This window comes from Acanthopagrus latus, chromosome 4, assembly GCF_904848185.1.
Source record: "Acanthopagrus latus isolate v.2019 chromosome 4, fAcaLat1.1, whole genome shotgun sequence".
Taxonomy (NCBI): Eukaryota; Metazoa; Chordata; class Actinopteri; order Spariformes; family Sparidae; genus Acanthopagrus; species Acanthopagrus latus.
The window spans coordinates 17,392,169-17,414,497 of NC_051042.1; the positions used below are offsets into that span (position 1 = coordinate 17,392,169).

General features: G+C 40.6%; 1 protein-coding gene and 1 long non-coding RNA gene across 2 annotated transcripts; both read left to right on the top strand.

Moving 5' to 3' along the window:
• The first annotated feature begins 332 nt into the window (after positions 1 to 332).
• On the top strand, positions 333 to 11,055 carry LOC119017564 (ephrin-B2a-like). Its single transcript, XM_037094292.1, has 5 exons — positions 333 to 759; positions 1,983 to 2,266; positions 4,991 to 5,083; positions 7,722 to 7,832; positions 9,661 to 11,055. The coding sequence occupies exons 1-5, from the start codon at positions 650 to 652 to the stop codon at positions 10,047 to 10,049; spliced, it is 987 nt and encodes a 328-aa protein (XP_036950187.1). The 5' UTR covers positions 333 to 649; the 3' UTR covers positions 10,050 to 11,055.
• A 7,050-nt stretch (positions 11,056 to 18,105) lies between these two features.
• LOC119018227 lies at positions 18,106 to 22,121 on the top strand. Its single transcript, XR_005074680.1, has 3 exons — positions 18,106 to 19,323; positions 20,826 to 20,937; positions 21,696 to 22,121. It is a non-coding gene; the product is annotated as an uncharacterized LOC119018227 (long non-coding RNA).
• The last annotated feature ends 208 nt before the right edge of the window (positions 22,122 to 22,329 follow it).

The window sequence follows — 22,329 nt, forward strand, 5'->3', positions numbered from 1 at the left end:
CAACAACAATAATAATAACTATTATTATTATTATTATTATTTATTTGATGTTTTTTCCTACATTGTTTTTTTATGGATGTTGTGATCTTATTTTAGACTTTAGGTGTTGAGAAGACAAAACCAGCATCAACCATTTCCACCAAGAGATAAGGCAATTACTCTATTAGGGAGTCAGAGGAGGGTCCATAACACAATGAAAAAAGCATACAATATACACAAACACGACAGCGTTAAAAGTGTAAAAGAAGAAGAAGAAGAAGAAGAAGAAGAAGAAGAAGAAGAAGAAGAAGAAGAAGAAGAAGAAGAAGAAGAAGAGGGAGGGGGATGAAAGTGTGCCAACCAGCCCGCTCGTCCTTACGCATGAGCCGGTTGTATGGGCGGGCCGGTCAGTCAGCTGATCGCTGAAATACTCCACACAGTCTCTGTCTTCCAGACGTGGATTTCGTCACACGAATGATTTTCTAGCCAATTACGCACAATGTGGACATTTTCATCCAAGTGCGGGAGGAAGACTCTTAACTTGGAGGGACCTCGCTCAGGAATGAGTCCTCTGCGCGCACCTGGAGACATGCAGAGGCAACACGTCCCGTCCGCTCTGCTCTCACTTTTATGATACCGAGCCGCTGTGGACCTGCGTTTGATTCCTGTGATGGGGAGAATCGTCACATGGAGCCGCGGTGCCGTGATTCTGCTGGCCATCATTTGCTCGTGTCGCGCCGGCACGCTGGAGTCCATCCACTGGAGCATCTCCAACACAAAGTAAGTGGATCAGTGAGCCTCACACTCAGAGGTGGGTCCAACTTTCTGCTTCATGCGACCCAATTAATGAAGTTGATCAGAGGAGACGCAGCCATTTGGCAGAGAATCATGACAGTCTTCGAAATCGAGAGCCGAAATAATTAATCAGCTGGTTGGTGGATGGAAAGGAAGTTATTTGCCAAATGTTGATGACAGATTAATAATTTCAGTCATTTTTCAAGCCCATTTTCTGGTTCCAGCTTCTTTAATGTGAGGATCTGCTGCTCTGCTTTGTCACGTATGTGAGTAAATGTAAAAGAGTAAAAGAGTCTTTGTGTTTTGGGCTATTTGTTGGACAAAAGAAGCAGTGTGAAGATGTCACTTTGAGCTCTGGGAGGCAATTTTCTTTCTTTCTTTTTTTCACATTGTATAGACTGAAAATTAATGATTGATGTGATAATAATCTGCACATTAATCATAATGTAAATATAATAAATGTCAAATATTGATATATTCTAAGCATATACATATGGTTTACAGCTAACTACCATTGATACTAATTGACATCATCGCCCAATCTGCTGATTATTTTGTGATTAATACATTTCTTGACTAATACAGTTTTAGACATTTGTGAAATTCATTCATCACAAGATGTTGTCTTCATGTCACCTAATTTGTTTGACAGTCACCCCAAACAAAATTATACCATGTGTTAGATTTAACATTAAAGGAGCAGTATGCAATGTTTGTCTCAAACTTCAAACTAACAACAAACAAAAGAGACAGAGTGCCTCATTCCATACGACATGTGTGAAATGTTGTGCTGAGATGAGAACAAAAGCGACAAATTGCCAATCTAAAAGTCAGTTCAATAAAAACAAAAAAGAGCGAAACTGATACGAATGAAATGTTACACAGTGCATCTCTAATTAAGACAAAGAAATAGCAGCTAATCCTCACAACAGAAGCTGAACTGAGGAGGCTGATTAATCATCTCCCAAAATAGTTGCATTTGATTATCCAACTAGTTGTCTAAGCTTAAAGTTAATTATCTTAGGTGTTTGGGCTGTTACTCAAACAAACAGCAAATTAATGATGCCTTTTATTCGCTATTTTCAGATTTCTATTCTATTCTTGTATTTTCGCACTTCTTGGAATATAGGAGGTCTGGGAGCATTCAAAGCTACAAGATTTGGGCTGAAAAGATGGAAATGACACACTTTATCTTGTCTCGCATGCAGGTTTAGTCCAGGTCTGGGTCTGGTCCTGTACCCTCAGATTGGGGACAAGATGGACATCGTGTGTCCCCGGGCCGACGCCTCCTCGGGCGGGAGGGAGGAGTTCTACAGAATCTACCTGGTCTCTCGGAGTCAGATGGAGAGCTGCACCATCGACAAGACCGACACGCCCCTGCTGAACTGTGACAAACCTCACCAGGACGTAAAGTTCACCTTCAAATTCCAGGAGTTCAGCCCCAACCTGTGGGGTCTGGAGTTCCTCAAGGGGAAGGACTATTATATCACCTGTGAGTGTGGAAGCTGGCGGCTCACGTTCACCGTGTGCGTCTCAGTGCTGTAGGGGGCTTGTTCAACACTTTAAAAATCAGCAGGACAAGCTGCTGGTTCCTACAGGTGGAACAACGTTTGAATCAATGCTAGCAACTGTTTTTTTTTTTTTTTTTTTCATTTCTCCTCCTGGGAGGACGAGGGAGCCGTCGTCCTCGGCTCCCTCTCGCTTTGTCAGTTTGCGTGAGAATCAAAAAAAAAAAAATCGTGGCCTCGTTACTGGGTTGAACCAGCATCTTAGTGGCAAGTGATGCATGAGATAGAGAGCAAGTCCGACCATGTAGCTTCGTCCACCTCCCCGCGCTCTGACAGCACACTTCGCTCTGGCAGCCCAGTGTGATTTCAAGGGCTTACATGCCCCAAATCACACAAGGCTTTTACAGCATCAGGCAGATTTGATGGGAGCTTTCATGGCAACGAGGCTTGTGGCCTGTGAGATGTTGTTATCTGACCTAAATGCTGCTAACAAGTCTAAGTGTGTGTGTGTGTGTGTGTGTGTGTGTGTGTGTGTGTGTGTGCGTGGGAGTGACAGGGGTGAACAAGAGTTCTTCCTCTGCGTTTGTGTGGGCTTACATGTATGTGTGTCATAGTGATTGATAAGTCAGTTATATTTAAAACTAAGATTATGTTTTTGTTTTTTGTTTTTTTTACCTTATAATAACAGCTTCAAAATATTTTTTGATGGTAAAGCATCGTGTAATAGGCGCCCCATTGCTTGTTTGGTCACTATGTAATTTCAGTGTGGGGCAGATCACAGCGTTACATACATGTTTATTTCAACACCCAAGTTTAAAACACACAACAAGAGTTTTTTTTAAAAAATTATTGTAGTTAGCACCTACGTTACGTCTGACAAATTGTTACATACCTGGAGTTTGTATTCAAGACAGTGGTGTTGCTTCACAAACTGCACGGGGGCGTCAAATCCCACAAAAATGCCAATTTCTACACAGTGTTGCTTTAACTCATTTTGTTCACTTCCCTTTTTTTGCACCTTAAACTGAAACAACTAATTCAATACAAACTTCGGTCGGAAACACTTGACAATCAGTTATGTTCAGGATTATGTTTTTATTAGTTCAAGACTGCGTTGTGTTCCCGTTACCTCAGAAGGAGCCTTTCATAGATACAGATGGAGCGGGTCGTCTTCTATTGACTCCACCATGTTGCACTGCCATGTTTCTACTGTAGCCCCAAACACTGAATCTAGAGAGGGCTGCCTGTTGCATTTTAAGCAGCCACCGTAGAGGAAGGTGAGGCAAGGGTTTCATCTGTGGCAATCTGCAAACTGACTGCTCGAGTCCTTTTACGCTGCTCCTTTAATAGTATAAGTTATTTATTGTGGAAAAATGTTTGATACACTTCTCTTCTTAAGTGAGCAGTTCACCTAAAAATTAATTGTTCTGTATTCTGAAAAAAAAAAATTTTGAGCTGCAAACAGGGCTGCACCAGATGAATCACAAGTTCATATTGCTTGTCCAATCCGATCAACAGTCCAGATGCTTTGCTTGACTGTCTCATAAGTCAAACAAAGTCAGAGGAGCCTCATATTTAAAGGAACAGTTCACTCAAAAATGAATATTCGGTCATTATATACTCACCCCCATGTCGATACGAAGTTGAGGGAGGTTTTGTTGTACACAAAACATTTCTGGAACTTTACAGCAAAGGCTCAAACTAAATTGAAATAGCATTCTGAAAGAGCAGAAAGAGGCCGCATGCCGAAATGTTGTAAATGAAAACATGTTCACACACAGGCGATGTCACGTAAGAGATGAGCTCACCCAACAGCGAAAAATTCAGTCACTGTCTGTTCACCCTCATGCTGATGGAAAGTCAGGTGAAGTTTTATAATCCACAAAACATTTCTGGAGCTTCGCAGCAAAACAGAGTTGCAGCGTTCTCCTAAAAACCGGCTGTTGTAAAATGTAAAAGGAAATTTTACATTATCCAAGTCTCTGGAAGCCCTGAGATATTGATATGAAAAGATGTTATTTACAACATTTCTGTCATAATTTTTTTTCACAGTATCCGCTCAGCTAACAGTATTTGCAGTGGGTGCACCTGCTCGACTGTGCGTCAGGGGTGTAAATAACGCCTTTTAAAATCAACTTGAGATCTTTGGCCTTCTGGAGACTTAGATTACACCGGACAAGTTGTGCGGAGCAATTTTCTGTTTTTTTTTTTTGTTTGTTTTTTTTTCATTCCCTGTCTACTTCGTTGTTTAGGAGAAAGCTCCAACTCTGTTCTGCTGTGATGCTACAGAAATGTTTTGCGCACTACAAACCTTCACTTGACTTTCCTTTGGCATCAGGAGGAGCAGATCATGTCTGAACCGTCACTGTTGGTTGCCTCATACGATTGTAAAGCAAATGTTTGGATTTTGAAATTCCGATTGGGATCTTCCCCTGTTTTCTTTCATTTACTAGACAAAAACGATGAATGGCTTTTCCTTTGGTTGCATCTCCTGTGGTTTTACATGTGTGGTAACATTCCAGTTTGTGTGTGTGTGTGTTTGCCCTTTTCTTGCCTCTGTGATGCAACACTGGGCAACCAGGCAAAGAAACGCAACGCACTACTCGATCATCTTCTTTCAAGATGATCGTGAGAAATGAGAACTGAAAACGTTCAAACAATTATACTTTTAAATGTTTGCCCCCTCCCTCTCTCTCTCTGTGCATCAGCCACCTCTGCAGGCTCGCCGCACGGTCTGGATAATACTAATGGAGGGGTGTGTCGGAGCAAATCCATGAAGCTGGTGCTGAGAGTCGGCCAGAGTGAGTACTTTATGTTTGTGTGCCAGAGCCGAACGTGTGAATCAGAGAGAGAGAGCGGTATTAGACGAACAATCCCAACAGAGCAATCAGGGCAACTGCTAATAATTCTGTTCTGAATTTTGGTGAGGGCAACAGCACCACCTCCTCTTTTGGATTTACTAAGTGGTCAGATAATCTCAATCATCTATTCGGTCTCTTGAAGAGAGATTGCTGTCGTGAATTATCTCAAATCCCTCGTTCAAACTGCTGGCAGCTTAAGGCCATCAGCATTATCTCGCATGCGATCATTGGGACAGGCTGCAGTCAATAATCTTTTTTTTTTTTTACTGTATTAACATCAGAATAGCCAGTGGTTGTTCACTTATCATTTTCGCACTGAACAGACATGAACAAAGCAGATTCTGACCACTTTCACTTTACTTTACTGTAAATAAATTACTACGACTCTATGATGCAATATTCATACAGAAACACATTGTTTTTTTTATTTCCTATCAATGCAAAACGATGGAGGCGATATTGGTCATTCTTTTTAACCTTATATATGAGGAAACAAACATTTAAAGTTTGCACGTTTTGCATGCTGGTGTGCTGCGGTGCACAGTATCCGATACATTAAACAGATGCCGTGTTTGCGTGTGCGCTGCCCAAAACTTTAGAAGCGAGAAAAGTGGAGAGTAATTTTTTGACCCCAGAAATGTGATGTATTATTCGTATAAATTATTCAAAGGTTTGAGTTGGAGATGAAAAATAATGCGCGCTTCTAAACTGATCATAACTGAAAGTTGGAGGCTGTTTTTCCCGCTGTGTTTACAAACACTACTGATGTAAACAAACCTTTAATCAGCAACGGGAGACATTAATAACGCAGATTTGGTTGCAATCTCATGTTAATCTCTTCATATATTAAAAGTCCTGTCAATCAAACCGGGCGATATTACACTTTCCAGTCCCGTGTTTTACATTTTTTCGGAAGCTTCGCAGTCCCTCTGTTTAGATTTGGAGTTTATACATTCATTTATTTGTGCATTCAAGCTAAATGTGGTGTGAAATTCTATTAAGGCCAGTGGTGAATGAATGAGCTGAAACAGAACAAGCATGCACATTTAAGGAAAAAAGAAGCTCATTAAATCAATTAATACATTGACATGAGATTTGAAATAATTTATTTATCTCATTTATTTTATCCAGAGTTCACACGAAGGCCAGAAAATATACGACTGATTTCTTGGTTATAATTTGTTTAATAACTGCTCAGTGTCCTTCGCAGACAGAAGATGATATCATTCTAGGGTTTTCCATAATCACTGCAGTTATTGTTATTGTGTAGTATTGTTCATGCCTTTTATTTTATTTTATTTTTTTTTTGCTGGCCTCAATATTTTCCTTCAAATTTCAATCTTATTATGCATAAAGAGGGACTCCAGCTCATGAAATACCCGGCTCAAGTACTATCAGCAACGTAAAATGCAGTCAAATCAAAGTAAGACTAGTTGTTTAGATGATTCCTAGTCCAAATAACCACTGGATAAATCTAAAGGGTTCTGATAGGATTAGTGGGAGGTTATAAAAAAAAAAAAGAATCAAATTGAAATCCTGTTATACTAATTCATTTTCATGGTTTTGGAGACTGGACAAAATGTTTGCTCTGTTTTGTGAAATATAAAATAATTTGACCTCTTTGGGCCTTGGATGATTATGTAAATAAAACCATCTGAGAAGCTGAGAGGTGAACAGGCTGACCTGCTGACATCTCATAGACCAGTCATCACCAAAGTGTGGGACGTGGCCCCCTTGTGGGCCTCGAAGATACTACAGTCAGGCCTCAGGAGGTAATTTACAGCAAGTAAATGAAAAAGTCTTTAATGTTCCATTTTGTTATTAAGTTTGAAATTATATAAAAACACAAATCCAACAGGAAGGCAATAATATTTGACTTGGGAACAGACTTCACCGTAGACATGTGTGTTAAATGTCGCGTCAATGATGGGAACATAGTTGTGGTAATAAAGGTATGAAGATTTTCTGATTTCAAATTGAACTGCATTTTGGGAATGGTGTTGTAGACGAATTAAATGTGAAATGTGCTTTTTTTGCCTAACGAATCACAAAGCAGTGGAAGTGGAAACAGCTGGTTTAATCATGTGTTGCATGTAGAAGCTTATCATATGTTTCGGTACGTAAAATGTCATTGTGAAAAGTAAAGAGTAAATAAATGTAGTTGGCTTCAGTTTTATTCTAGCTCAACCTGTATTTATTGAACCAATAATTCTCTCTCTACAAGAGAGACTCAGGTTTTGGTAAGGTTTTGCATACTTACATAAAATTGAACTGAATTGGATGCATTCAGTTATGAATTTGCATGCAGAGAGATGAAAGCATTAGTAATAGTTTTTACAACCAAGCATAAAACAGAGTCATAGTCGTCACTTGAAACGTGCGTTTTTGTGGTCTAATTAGGTCAGAAAATGGTTTCTCTCCCTCTCTCTGTGATGATTTTCTTACTCTTTTGAATGAATGTTGAGTACAAAAAACACCCTCTTGCTTTGATTCTGATTCACTAATAATTCATAAGACATCATTATAGTTGCAAAAGGACCATTTTAACAACTGTCAACTGTCCTGCTTTTTGTTTCAGGTGCTTCAGATCCACCTTCGACTCTCCAGGAGTCCCCCACCAGATTCCCACCTAAACAACCCAAGACCAAGACCAAGGACGCCTCCGAGGAGGACAGAAAAAGCAAAACAGGTATGAGGACAAAGCAGATGTATTGCCTGGGGCAGACGTGCAGGTGTACTGTTAGTGTTTTGCCACATGCGACTTCACATTGTTTAGAATCAACGCTGCTCTATATTTTTAAGGTCAACAAATTCGATAAAAAACCTAAACCGACAAAGACCATGGCTTTCCTGCCCGGTCTCTGGAACTCACAGACATTTACCAACATTTCAAAACAGGCAATTTTTTTCTTTTTTTTTCTCTTTTTTTCTAAAATTGAGCACTGTTGTTTCTGGTAATTGTAACTCAAAGAGGAGTTAACAGTGTTTTTCTTCTTCTTTCAGTAATTACTTTGTTTGTCTGTTGAACGAGCATTTACAGCGGCAGGATGATGTATGTGAGATAAACTACAGTGCGCTTATTCACAGTGGTTTCTCATTGGGTTTGTAAAAGATGAGAAACAATTAGTACACAACCAATTATGCTTTAGCTTTACTTATTAACTTCCCTGATTACGTTATTTTTAAAAAAATGTTATTTAGCCTTTTAAAGTATTTTTTTGGATGGTGACAAGATAAAGAGTACTCAAACCGGACAGCATGCAGACTAAATACAATCAAAATAATTATCTGGGGGTGAGCTGCTGATGGACACTTTTCCCAAACAATGCAATTCACAAAAGCAAGGTCAAAATCTAGATGGTGACCACACATTTTCAAAACTCTCACAAGATTTGTAACATTTTGAATTTCTTATCATGCACGTTGTAAAGAAATGTTATGTATTAATGTGACAATGCTGTGGTTAACATCTGGGTCTGGTTTCCTGGGGTTTGGATGGCGGCATTGGTGAAACGGCCTAAAAAAAATAATCTTGGAAAACAAAAAAACACATTTTCAAACGTGACGAAAAGATTTCATACTATGTTAATTGATCTGATTGTCAGTCAGCGTCACACGTATCCTTTCTGTTACACGGTATATTTCTTTATTCTGCTGTTTAAAATATGAATGAACAAGTGCAAAACATGTAGTTCGGCACAGATAATCAGGTAATGTGAGGGCTTTACAGGTCCAGTCCAAAGCCTCCCGAACTGCTCACAGACTCATCGGACACATTTGATATTCATGAGTTTAAATCTGGATGATTACATCAGCACCTTCTGAGCCGGACCACAACAACAAATAACAGAGTACAGAGCTGCTTACGGTGCTGCTGAGGCTAACGTTAGCTAGCTTGCTACTGTTGACAGAAGTGTAAAATCTCACCTCTAGTTTTGGCTGAAGACTTTTTTAGCCACCTGCTTTTGTTTTTTACCACTGCACTGCATTGCTAGAGAAAATTGCTTCTCCACACTAACTTCCATTTTGTTTACATCTGCTTCCCCATGAGATCATGTGGGCAGCTTCAGTCTGCAGAGCCATGAAGCCACGGCCGCGCTGAGCGGTCATCGCTGTTTATTCCAAATGTACTGTCATTGAACGTGTCGCTTGTTAAATTGCAGTGCTTCAACTCTGCACTTCCTTGGTTCCTCAGCAACTAACCTGTGAGGTGTGAAGCAGATCGGATGAATGGTTCTCGAGATATGTGAATAACAGACAGACAGAGATTCTGTGCTTACAGATAATAGATTTGGGACACAGTGCCTCTACTCAAACCTTCCCTCAGTGCCACAGAAAGGCACAATGCTGTCTAACAGTGCAACACTAAAGATGAGAACATATTCTGACGGATCAGCTCCACCAGGGCATAAACTGAGTGTGTTTTTTTTTAAATCTCTGTGTCGCCTGTCCCGGTTTACGCTTTCATCTCACTTTCTCTGTCCTTTTCTCTGTCCCTCCTCTGTTTCTCATGACAGACGCAGACTCAGAAACGGGACAAACAAACCCCAGTGGCAGCGGTGGCCCTGAGCAAGGACTGTTGATTTGGGTTGTCTCAGGCTCTGTGATCTTTCTTCTGGTCATCATAATTCTGCTGGCCGTGCTGTGGAGGCACCGTCGCCGTCGCTGTGTCCCAGATAACCAGCAGTCAGCCTCGGTGTCCCTCAACACTTTGGCTGCGGCGAAGCGGGACAGCATCAGCAGCGACAACAATGGCTCGGACCGCAGCGATGTTGTCTTTCCTCTGCGGCCCTCTGAAAGCATGATCTGCCGTCATTATGAGCGTGCGAGTGAATATGGACCCCCAGTGTACATAGTTCAGGAGATCATGCCCCAGAGTCCCACCAACGTCTACTACAAAGTCTAATGAGTGCTGCTCAAGTTCCAGATGATAGACTGTTGGGGACGCTCTCAGGCCGCAGTCGATGACTAAACACTTGCATTTCTTTATGTTTAGACTTTGTGGTGTGTGTGAAGGAAAGTCACATGCGGGCTGATCTGAGAGGTGCTGCACCGGCCACATGTTGATGTTATCCCTGCGTTAAGTTGAATGAAGTGCACAAAGTGCTGTTGAACCTTTTATTCCTCTTGACGTATTCAAGATACAATCAGAGAGGAAGGTGTTTGTATGATTATATTCAGCTTTCTGGAAGCGTGTGGCTAATGCCAGAGATGGATGCTAACTACATTTACTCAAGTACTGTTCTTTAAAAGATTTTTTCATGATAAATTATACCTTCACCACCTTGACACAAGAAGTTCAAGGTCTTGTACAAAGTGCAACCATTTTAAATTGGAGGTCAACTTATAAAATAATGAATTACAGACTGCTTTTATAAGAGATTGGATAATTAGGTCCCTTTTCATGCAAACAGAAGCTGAAACATTTTGTGGTTTCGGCCTCTCAAATGTGGCGATTCTCTGCTCTTTTTCTTGTTTTAAAGGTGCACTACATAGTTTTGGGGAAGAAACTTGAATCATAAAGAGAAAGATCTTCACTAACTGATTCTTTATGCTTTAGCAAACTGAACAGACAAACTGACCATAAGGACGGCACAATTTCATGCTGTAGTTATTGAAGAATTAAATTTAAATTAAATTAAATATTTCAGAGTTTGTATTTTACCTCATTAATATTGTAAATATAAGAGTTTTAGTTTCTTCTCCGGAACTACATCATTTCCCTGTGAATTACAGTAAACTGAATCATTTTGAGATTTGGTTGGAAAAAAAGACATTTAATGACATCACTAAGACCTCTGGGTAATTTCTCACCATTTTCTAATGTTTTACAAACGAAACAAAAAGACTTATTGAGAAAAGAATCAGCTAAAACAACTCAGAACAAAACAACAAATAGTGTTTCACTCATATGCAAATATAAAAATTCCGAGTTTGAGTTTCTTCTCTGGAACTACATCGTTTCTCTTTGAATTACAGTAAAGTGAATAATTTTGAAACAACTGTTGGTTGTAAAAAAAAAAAAAGACATTTAATGACACAAGACCTCTTGGTAATTGTGATTGTTTATCATTATTTTCTTATGTTTTACAAACAAAACAAAACAAAAATGTGCCAATCAAACAACAAATATAACAAAATAACAATTAGTGTTACACTCATATGCACTTTTTTCTTCTAATTTCCTTTACTTTTTACTTATGATATTTCAAGTAAACTTTCCTAATTTTGTTTTCATTTCAGCTTTGTATTACCAGGAATTCCCCAGTTCCCCCAGGCCAAGGTGGCAGGTGTACAAAATCACAACATAGTAAAATGCAACATACAAAAGTCACAATAAAACGGTTATTCAAACATTCAAGAAAAGCAACCGTACTTACAGACCTCTGAATTTTGAATTCAGGACTTTTATGTGAAATTGATGTTTTTAAAGTTGGCTAGTGGTAATATTACTGAAAACATCTGAGGACTTCCTGGAATTTTTTTTATGGCTTTATCTTTCAAAGAACAGGAATCTGTAACTCCTCACTGCCACTACAGCAGCGTCATTTGTACAGGAAAATGTTCATTTAATTTAATTTATTGATCCTTTTAAAAAAGATTGATGGTGTTATTACAACTGAATTGTGAGTTTGCAGTGCTGTTTGGTGAAATGAGAATCATGATTCTGTGACTTTATTAAAGTAAAACCACCTCAAGGGATTCATCATGAAATCTGTTTGCTATAGTGTCACCTTTTTAAATGGAAACATTTTTGAACCAGGAGGCTATGCTTAAAAAAATTGAATTTCTGAAACGATGGAAATAGTTTTGCTGTGAAAGTTGTCAGTAGTCTCCTCCTCATTGTCTTTGCTCTGTTTTCCAAAACCGGCAAGAGCAGCAGTGAAAGTGACGGACAAACTGGCAGGAAATGAAAAGAATAAAACGCTGAAATGAAAGTTTGAATCAGACCGATGATAAATCAGAGAACACATCCCAGCTTCGCTTGTGGTTACAAAATTACCAAACAGTCCAGTGTGAAATGACTCAAGTGAAAGCAGCAGCAGCTCTGTTTGCATACGGCCACTGTGGTCCCATTATGCAATTCTAACTCTTTGTTATCTGAACGACTTCTACGCTTCTTTTGTTTGTATAGACTGTTCGGGAGTGACAAAGATGCATCCTACATACAGTTAAATGAGAATAAATTAGATCACTAGATATTAGATAGGCATCATGAATACATACATATATAGTATATAAGTTCCTGTTTCAGCTTCACATGCTCTGTCACGCCTCTAATGAACAGGTGCGTTGCATTGCCAAAGCTATTAACACTTCAAAATAGAAACATAAGGATAGTGAAGGCACTAATGGAATCTGATCACGGCAACTATGGACTGAAATTGTACAATTCAAACCTGTTTATCAGCACCACTGGGTGGACTGCAGAGGCACCTCTATGGTTTAATACTTTTCTCGGGTCACTTCTGCTTTACTTTTTTAAATGTCTTTTTTGATATATTTTATTTATGCAGGTTTTTTAATACAACAACATTATGACAAGCAGATGCAAAGGAACAGAATGAGACAAGACACCAAACAGCGGAGACAAAAACAAAACAAACAAACAAACAAACAGAAACAGCCAGCACGTTGAGTACAAAGACAAGAAAAATTTACAACTGTCAATTCATTTTACAAGATGCCCCGGAGTGTCCACTCGTAAAGGTAAAGAATAGATAAAAATAGTTTCAAAAAAGGAAGAGGTCAGGCCCGCTGTAATAAGGATGTTAGAGTCCCAGGTGTAGATAGAAAACAAGAACAGTACAATGCGCCGAAGCCACACAGAAAAAAACGCAAACATTATGGAAACATCAATAAAGGAATAAATAAATAAAGCACAATCAATTCTGTGCTCTTTCCTTCCTGATATGTTCAGTGAACAGGCCCCAGATCTTCTTAAACTTGGCGTGTAAGCTGGACAGAGGATATCATATTTCCTCTCGGTGTCAACAAGAAACCATGTCATTCAGCCATTTTTTAAAGCAGTGAGGGGAGATTGACTTCCATTCTCTTAGAATGACCCGTTTTGCGATGACCACACCAAACGTGAGAGCTTGTTGTAAAGCGGAGGGGAGAACTGGCAAATCATTAGAACGGCCCACACTGCTGCTTTTCTAGGGAACAAATTCACAATCGAAGGGTAATTAGGGTGTTTGGAGCAGCACTCTCTTCTGTCATGCAGTGTGGCAACACTGCCCAAACCGAGGTCATAATCGTTTAATTTATCCTTTTATTCATACTGTTTATTATACATAAAGTAGTGGTTCATGGCAAATTAACAATTATCTGACTGTCCAGCCGCAGGATAAAATGTTGGCAGTTAAAGTTTTCAGCAAATGACCTATGTGCTGATGTGTTTTTACACGTGACATTTCTACAAATTGTGTCATATCACATTCACAGCACATGTCTATGACCTGACTGTCATTTATGGAAGAGGACAGTGTGGAGTTACAGGCAGCGGGGCTGCCGAGCCAGTGATCGCAGTTTGAGTCTTTGCTAACATGAAACCACTGGATATTTTTAAGTAGACCTCGGGAGAATTGCCAGCTATGTCATCTGATACTTTTAACGGGAAGCTGGGCCATCTCCAGCGGTATTTTCAAGCGAAAGATGATGTTTTCCTGACCCTAACAAAGTGTTTTTTGTTGCTCAACATAACCAGAGTATAAGCACAGCGTTTTCACAAGAGAAACATTTTCGTATTTAATCTAAAGAGACGTCAAGCTGCAACATAGTGTTTGAACTTATCTGTGGATTTGCAGAACCTGCACTCTAACAACATGTGGCGATCGGGTTGTTTGTGAATGAATTCGGGTGGGTAGATGCTGCTCACAGGAGCGTGACTACTCATCATGACTTAATGGTGCTCATGGGATAGTGACTGTCATTCTGCAGCGAACAGCACCGTGAGGAGGTTTACACCATGTCTTGTGAGGTTGAATTGACAAAAGGATTAGGGGAAACATTTTGTAACCTCTCAAAAACAAGCCTTTTCTGTAATTAAAGTAACAGTGTACCCAGTGGGACCGAGATACAAAAGGGCCTGTTTATGCGTGAAAATCTCAAATTGCTTCCTCTTCAGCTTCCTCCGAACCTCTCAAACACAAACACGCTCTGTAAATGTAGTGGAAATCTTTTTTCACTCATCATTTAATCGTCTCACTGTCTCTCCTGTGGCGCTGTGCGTGGCATCCATGGGCGAACATGTTTCATGCTCTTTCAGCCACATCATGCCGCACATTTTCAACCTGTCAGCTTCCATGAGCTTCCTCTCCACCAGGGACACTGTTGCCTCTCAAAGCAAGAAGCCAGACCGGGGGATCTCCAGGACATGTGCTCTGTGCATCAAACAAGGAAACAACTCAGCTCAAATTAATCGGGAAACATGCAGGGAAACACGGTATTCGAGTTATATTCCGACACAGTGCGCTACTTTCCTTCCTGTCCTGCAGCCTGACAGATTTAATAAAGAGCTGCAGGCGACAGGCGTGGATGGCCTCATTCTTACCCTGCAGCAAAAGGCAATTTCCCCTCTGGCAAGAGATGTATTTAAAATATCTGATGGAGAGTTAGAAAATGTGTCAAAGATAACTTCATCACTACTTTCTATAATTGACTTCTTTAATAGACCGACGTGCCTCTGCCAATTTAAACCGCTCTTTATAGGGAAACTCCTCCTCACTTTTAATGAACTGAACCATGATGTGTTCATTCCACCAATTCACTGAGATTATCATCACTTTGATGTCGCAATTGCCTTTCTTTATTGTGAAAAAAAAAAACAATATAACACAAATTAGCTTATGACTCTGAAACACTGCTGAGCATGTTCGCTGTCCGTGTGTGTGTGTGTGTGTGTGTGTGTGTGTGCCTCCCCACCCCCTCGCTTCAAGTGATCCTTGCTCTTGTGAGATGGTTTTGTTCTATGCGAAGCTTCACAGCTGAATAGGCCGTGGTCGGGTGAGGTGAGTTCAGTTGACCCCTGGGTCACGCAGAGACAATGGTGGCCGGGCTTCTATAGGAAGAACAAAAACAGAGACCCCCGGGCTCATGGCCCCTGTTGTGGGAGGGGCCTGGGTATGGTAGGCCATTTTAGAGAAAAAGGGGAAGAAGGGGCGCTGCATCAGAGGGGATGTTTTGGATCTCAAGTGCAGACTTGAATATCACAAGTGCTACCAAGCTGTTCTCTTCACCTGGGGAGAGGCTTTTCTCTGCAGTTTAATCGTGTCTTTATTTCCACCCTAAATATTATAAGATATCATCTGCAAAGTGGCCTGAAATTCACCTCATCTCTCCCTCATCATTTGTGCACAAAGCTCGACAAGGGGGGGGGGGGGGGGGGGGCTAAAAAGGAGAGCCGTAAGCTTTTATCTGACCCCATGGGACGATGTGAAGTCTACAACCTCCCAGCCTGCCTGCCTGCCTGCCTCCACCCACCCCCCACCTCACTTCCATATGCAGAGGAACTAGCCCCACCGCTTGCTTTGTGTGGGGGGTTGGGGGTCATGACTGAGCGCTCCCACTCCCACAGTGTGCCATGAGGAGTGGAGAACAACAGATATTCTGCTATAAGGAGGGGCACATTTTTCTTTTTTTTTTTTTAAATTTGTTGGTTAGTTGAAGAAGAGAGTGTTAAATCTCAAACCAAACTCCTTTAATCTAAGCGACTGAGGATTTAATGCATATTTACAGCTACATCGGTGTCCAGAAAAGAGATTTTCGCAGTGAAGTGACTGCATAAATACAAGAATAAAATGTTAAAACTGTAAATGAGTAATGAGGAACAAAAACAGCCCACCTCCTCTCTGAAACATGGTGGGTTTCAGAGAGCTGATTTTTTTTTGTTCAAATCAACAGACACGCGGGTGATGGGGAAGTTGTGGTTTTAGTGCTTCCTCTCACAGTTGAAAAGCAATCCTGTGACTGTACATGTGGTACAGTATCTTAGTTAGCTAGTTCCCTCTGCTGGCCGGCCACCATACTGTATCACACTCACTGTTTTTGTCAAATCACAGGATTTCCACAGATAAATTAAAAAAAAGAAAAAAAAAACTGAAGGTCAGCAGCAGATGCTCGCCCTTCAAAAGAAAAGTTATATGAAACTAAATTTGTGTGACCTCTCACCACAACATGTTATTAATAACAATTAGTTTATTTTTTAAAATTCCAATATGTACAATCACATTTATGTTTAAGGCATTTAGCAGACATAGGTATTAGAAGGTGAAATCCACTTTTCCTGCATTTCATCAAACCTCCATTACACTCTTCACTGCCCAAGGTTTGTGTTTGATTGAGGGAAAGGCGGCGATGAGTTTGGAAGCCTCCAGCGTCAAAGGGATCATCCCTTGTTTCTTTGTCATCAAACTCCAGGAAAATGTACTTAAAAATGCTTCTTTTGTCATTTATTTTACTGTATTTACATCTTTGTGTCGTGAACAAATAAATGGTTGGAAGGATTTTATTTCACTCATTCTTAAAGTGGCAGGAGGGAACAGACCAACAGCTCTCAGTAAATGAAGAACCTTTATTTACAACAATGTTGTGAAAGTACTGGATAACCTTTTTCTCTATTTCTTTGTTGCTTCATACAATTATTTCAGTCAGATGTGAAAAGTTTAGAGGGGAAATGTGTGTTTTGTGTGACGGCTTTCAACTTAAACATATCTGGAACATAAAGGTAAAGGGCCTGTTAATGTTTTTTTCTAAGTTTATTATGTTGTTTTGTGTAAAATCTTAATCTTAAATGCTTAAGATGGCAAATTACCAAAATGCACAATTTACTCTTGAAGTGTGTGAAGCAAGGATAAGTTTACAGTAACATAAAATTGAAATACTCCAGTAAAGTACAAGTACCTCAAACTTGTTTTTGGGTAAATCTAATTCAATCCTATTTACACCATTTTCACCCCGAAAAAATATGACAAAAATAATGGTGCGTGAAATATGCCGTTTCAGTTATACATTTTATTCATTTCAAGCTTAATAAAGTGACCTAATGTCAACTTTGAAAAAGGTCCTCAAGATTTTGTAGACTGATTGATCAAAGTGCAAATTCAAATTCCTGATCACCTGATCATAAACACAATCGAAAACAAAGAAGTTTGGGAGCTCATATTTAGTACAGTCCACCAAAACGTCAACGTGCACCAGGCATTAAAATTTCTCTACATGTGGAAAAGTCAGTTTTGCAGCAACAGCATCTGAAACAAGTACTAAATACTTGTATTGATCAGTGCTTTGCATCTCACTGTTCAGGACTTTAACAATTCTTTCCTTCTACACGTTCAAATAACTTTCATGTTGAAGTGCTCAGAGAGAACCAGATGCAGAGGGCATGTGGATGTTTGAGTTCGGGCCCTACATCCTGTCTGCAGGGGCCCGAATTTGTTGCAGTGCTCTACTGCTCTTCTGTTGTGGTTGGATGGCTTGTGCCTTCAGTAGTAAAGTCTCCACAACATCCAGACGTTTTTTTGTTTTAAATCTGAGAAGAAAGCAAGTGCAGTGTGTATTTTGAGCTCTCTGTGAGCATGACATGTTGCAGGAAATTTGGTCCATTTGGAGAGACACACTCTGAATCACACAATTGAGAAAAGGCAGTCATAATTATCCACATTTTATAGTCCTTTATAGTCCTAGTTTCTTTTACTAAAACATTTCATGCTTCACAAACCAAACATCTGTTATTTGGATTTGGCTGTTAGATGAGAAGCATTTTGCCTTTGAAGCCAGGATGCAAATATGCTTTTTTTTTTTCCCCCCCAAACTAATCTTAAAAATGGTTTAAACTTAAACTTGAACTTAAACTTGTTTCAGTAAGATTTCAAACTTTTGCTTTTGACATTTCGTTTCTTTGATCCTGAGTTTATTATTAAAAGATTTAAAACAAATGTTTTAAATAATTTGTAGGAGCTTTATTTTTGTGTAAAAGCCAGTAAGCAATTTCTTGATGTCCTCTTTAAGTGTTGATCAAAAATTTGACCTGAAAGAGAAAATTTAGTTTCCAACCCAAATCTCATTGTTGTCCCCCCATGAATAACTTTTAAATAATCATAAAGCTAGAAATTCAACTGCAATCTGACATCAGTGTGAGCCTGTTTTTGGTTTCGTGTACTGAATAATGTGTCTTTGAACATTAAGGCCTGAGAGCTTAATTTGTTATTATATTTTTTTGTATTAGTTTTGATGGATCTTCATATTCCTGTTTACATGCCTACTTACTTGTTAAGGTTGAAGGCTCACTGAGCAACTTAACTTTATCATGGCCTGAACTGCATGAACTCAGTAAAATCGAATTTCATTATGACAGTCTAAAAAAAGAAAAAAAAAATCATAATCAAAGATCAATTTCTTGTCTTGTTTCCTTGCATGGTGGACGACAATTAAACAAATGCACCTCCAGCTCGATCCGTGTGAAAACAACACATTACAGGCTGACTCGGACGTGTTGTGGAGCAGCAACAGGTTAATTAGTCGTTGCATTATTGCAGTCAAACGAAAACACAGAGCACCTGAGGGACAAAACGAGCCCACACATGGAGAAAATCTTTACAGTCCATCGTTTTATATTTCGATCACATTAAATTAAATAAATAAATCCCACATGGCTTCTTCAGATTGTTAATCTCTCGTCATCAAAATGCTCAACTTTAATGCTCATAAAGCTGCACGGCTGAAGCGCTCAGCTCTGCATGCATGTTATATATATTCCTTCCAGTAGTAAAGGGTGTTGAAGCCCGCAGTGATCCCTGTCTGTCTCCCTCTCCTCCGCCGAGAGAGGTGGAGGCTGTTTGGTTGGAGATGTGGGTCGGAAGTACCGTAGTTTATGTATGCTAATAGGGAGAGTTGGGGGTTGTAGCTAGATATTTACGTTCAGTGGGAGCCGCCCTTCATTCACCCACATGGTTACCAACTGGTCGCCTTCGCGCCACTTTCCTAACCCCGCAATCATGTCTAACCAGCGTATCTGGGCTATAAATTCACCCGCGATCGGCTCGGATTTCACTCCACGCTTCGGTTTTGTCCTCCGGTAGAAAAGTTTTCGGATTAGTTGCGTATTTATTTCCCTCTTTTGTCGGCGAGAGACTACACGGCAGCCCAAGCAAGTGAGCGAAGATGGTGGATTTCGGCTGGTGAGTGTCTATCGAGCGCATGTTTATCGGCAAGGAAGTCGGGCTTTGGGTTATTTTTCCAACCTCTGCTTTTGTGAATGAAACCCCGTAACGGTGTGTTTTGCGTCTGTTTCGCGTGTCTTAACACCACGCCGACTGGGAGGGAGGTGGGGGGGAGATATCCAAACATTAACACATAAAATGATATGCTTGCGATGAAAACAGTGTAACGTGAGGCGCATGGCAGCCCCCTCTCTGCTCCACCATTGAGGGAATGAGGGAGATTTGAAAAGCTTGTCCGGAGCTTTCTCCGCTGCGCTTTGGCGACTAGTTGTGAAAAAATTTACCCTCCTGGCAACAACCGCTGAGTTTGTGTACGCATGCTAGCCTGGTATTTTGAAAAGTGAGTTTCTAAACGTGCTTAATTTGTTGCTCGGTCTCGAGTGCAGTGGTGTGTGAGTTAAAGTGCCCCCCAGAACAAAGCAGCAGCACATGGGGCAGTTTTAGGCCGCGCATTTTAGCTCAGGCTAGCTTAGCCTAGCCGCATGAACTTAAAATAATAAGTTTCGCGGCGTGAGCACGCACATTTTTTTTCTCCCACCAAGACAAGGAGAGCGGCGTTTTAAAGTCGTGTGTGGATAAATACACCCGGCCCAATGAGACCAATTGGCGTATTTTCAAACGTGTGCTCGTTTGTTGTTGGCTAGCGGGCTAATCAGTGTCGTCAAACTCTCGTGTAGATTTTATTAGCTTACGAACGAGATGTACAAAATCAGCCGACTGTATTCACTTAAAACACCTTGGGCGCCCTTGTGCCGTCTCCAGTGACAGCCGGGGAGGCAACTGTGGTGTCGTTAACACGGTTTGGCCATGTTTTCACGAAGCTAACACCAGCTCGCAGCGGCTAAGCTACCTGCCCCAGACCAGCGCACGGCTGCTGTTAGCTTCTGCTCTTACATGGACGTTTAGCCTGTTTTTTTTTTTTTTCTAGGAAGCCCGAAACCGCAAGCCGCGGCATTCCCCTGAAAATACACAACACGCACTTGCAGTTTAAGTGTGCACCACCACGTTGGCATATATCTTGGTTTGGTTTTTAAAAAAAAGGCATTTATGCTAAGGTTGGCGCACTTCGAGGCGCCATGTTAAAGACGGGTGGGGGAGGGGTGAACAACACCGCGTTCCCTGCGCAGGCGCTCCGGTGTCGCAGGGAACGCGGGCCGCAGGCTGCGCTGCTCATTCATGTTTTCAGTGACCTCGTGCTGCTGCAATAAATCATAACATCTTGAGTCACAGCAGCAGCCAACTCGTGTAGTGATCGACCAGACCAGTGATGGTGGCGCACACGTCTCATGTGTTGCATTTGAATTCCACGTTACTGGACGTGTTTGTCAATTTATAATAAATTGTAAACGGCGTGCGCACACACCAACCCTGGGTGTACTTGTTGCAATGGCGAAAACAAGCATTCATCGTCTCATGTGTTTTCTTTTCCCCTCTTTTTTTTTCTCTCCTCCCCTTCACAGATCTACCATGAGGTGCAGGACCCTGGCCACAATCGCGACATGGAGCCATGTGAACATCCTCGCCATGGTGCTGTAATCAGTCTGTGGTATTGTCAAAGTGCTTACAGTGCAGGTAGTACTATGCCATACCTACTGCAGTGGAGGCACTTACAGCAATACCCCGACACCGATGTGCAGGATCCGCTGATTGTACATGTCATTTGAAGTACTGTCTTTGTGCTAAGGTGCATCTAGTGCAGATAGTGAAATAGACTAGCACCTACTGCCCTAAGTGCTCCTTCTGGCATAAGGGGCTGTGATATCCGCCACCAGACCATTTCTAATTGGGCTGAAATATCTCGCAGTTCTCTGCTAGTTTTGCATAGTTGCACTACAAGAATAGATGAGTTGTGCAAATCTATGCAAAACTGATGGTGGCCTGCTTGCTCTCCACCGGTTTAGATTTCTTTGGTTTTGGGGGTGTCACATCAAACACACTCTGATTGCTTGCTACACCTGTGACTTTTGTTTTGGGTTTTTTTTTTTTTTTTTTTTAAGGCGTATTCTCTAAAGGAGAGATCTTGCCTAGTGACTCAGTTTCAGCAGTACTAAAGTGCTTATAGTGCAGGTAGTGTTTCTCCTATCTACTGCAATGTGAGCACTTGAAGTACTTCTAACTAACTGCATCTTTATGACATTCAGAGGTTTTTAATTGACTCGTCTGTTAATCGTCACATGGTCAGTTTTGCTGGTTTGCATTCAGCTTTAACTGTTGTTCGCTGTGCAAATCCATGCAAAACTGACGACGCTGATGAACGGTCATCCTGATCATATTTTACTGTGGTGTTTGTGCAACTGTCTGGATATTTGGAAATGTCCCTTTCTGTGCAGGTGGGGATCAGTGGCAATGCTGTGTACCTGGAGGTATTGCACTTGTCCCGGCCTGTGTAGGAACGAGGAGATGGAGGCAGCCCGTATCTTAAACCAAGCCATGATTAAGAAAACTCCTGTGCTCGTGGTTACACATCCCATTTTGTTTGGTCTGTTTTGAAATGCATGTGATTACCGGTGATGGGTTTAAAGTAATTGTAGTGTTGCTTGAAAAATATATATTAAAAAAAAAAGTTATATATTTTCTTTCTCTGAATGTTTTTTGTTATGCAAATCTCACAATGTATGGGTTGTATCATTTTAACATCAGTGCATGTTTTATGGTTGGAGTTGATCTGAATCTCCAGTAAATTTTTAGCTGGAAAAACTAAATCATGGCATAACTTTGTAATGCCAGCTGTATAATAAACTGGAACGCATTCAAAATTAAAATGTTTTGTCAGTATTTTTATGGAAATCTTATCAAACAATTGACAAATTTGATTTCCTCTTGGCCACCACATGAAATCTGTCAAACAACTGAATCCTGTTTGTTCCAATCTTATAACAGTGCCGCTGCAGCCTGCATTGATTCCCAGGTAGATGTTAGATCACAGTGCTTGCATTAGTGAGGAGGATAATGAGTGGAAATAAG

Excerpts from the sequence above, each read along its gene's own strand:
- LOC119017564 (XM_037094292.1), top strand. The coding sequence starts at position 650 with ATGGGGAGAATCGTCACATGGAGCCGCGGTGCCGTGATTCTGCTGGCC. Across the intron at positions 2,267-4,990 it reads GAAGGACTATTATATCACCT|CCACCTCTGCAGGCTCGCCG; the intron begins GTGAGTGTGGAA and ends TCTGTGCATCAG. Across the intron at positions 7,833-9,660 it reads GGACAGAAAAAGCAAAACAG|ACGCAGACTCAGAAACGGGA; the intron begins GTATGAGGACAA and ends TTCTCATGACAG.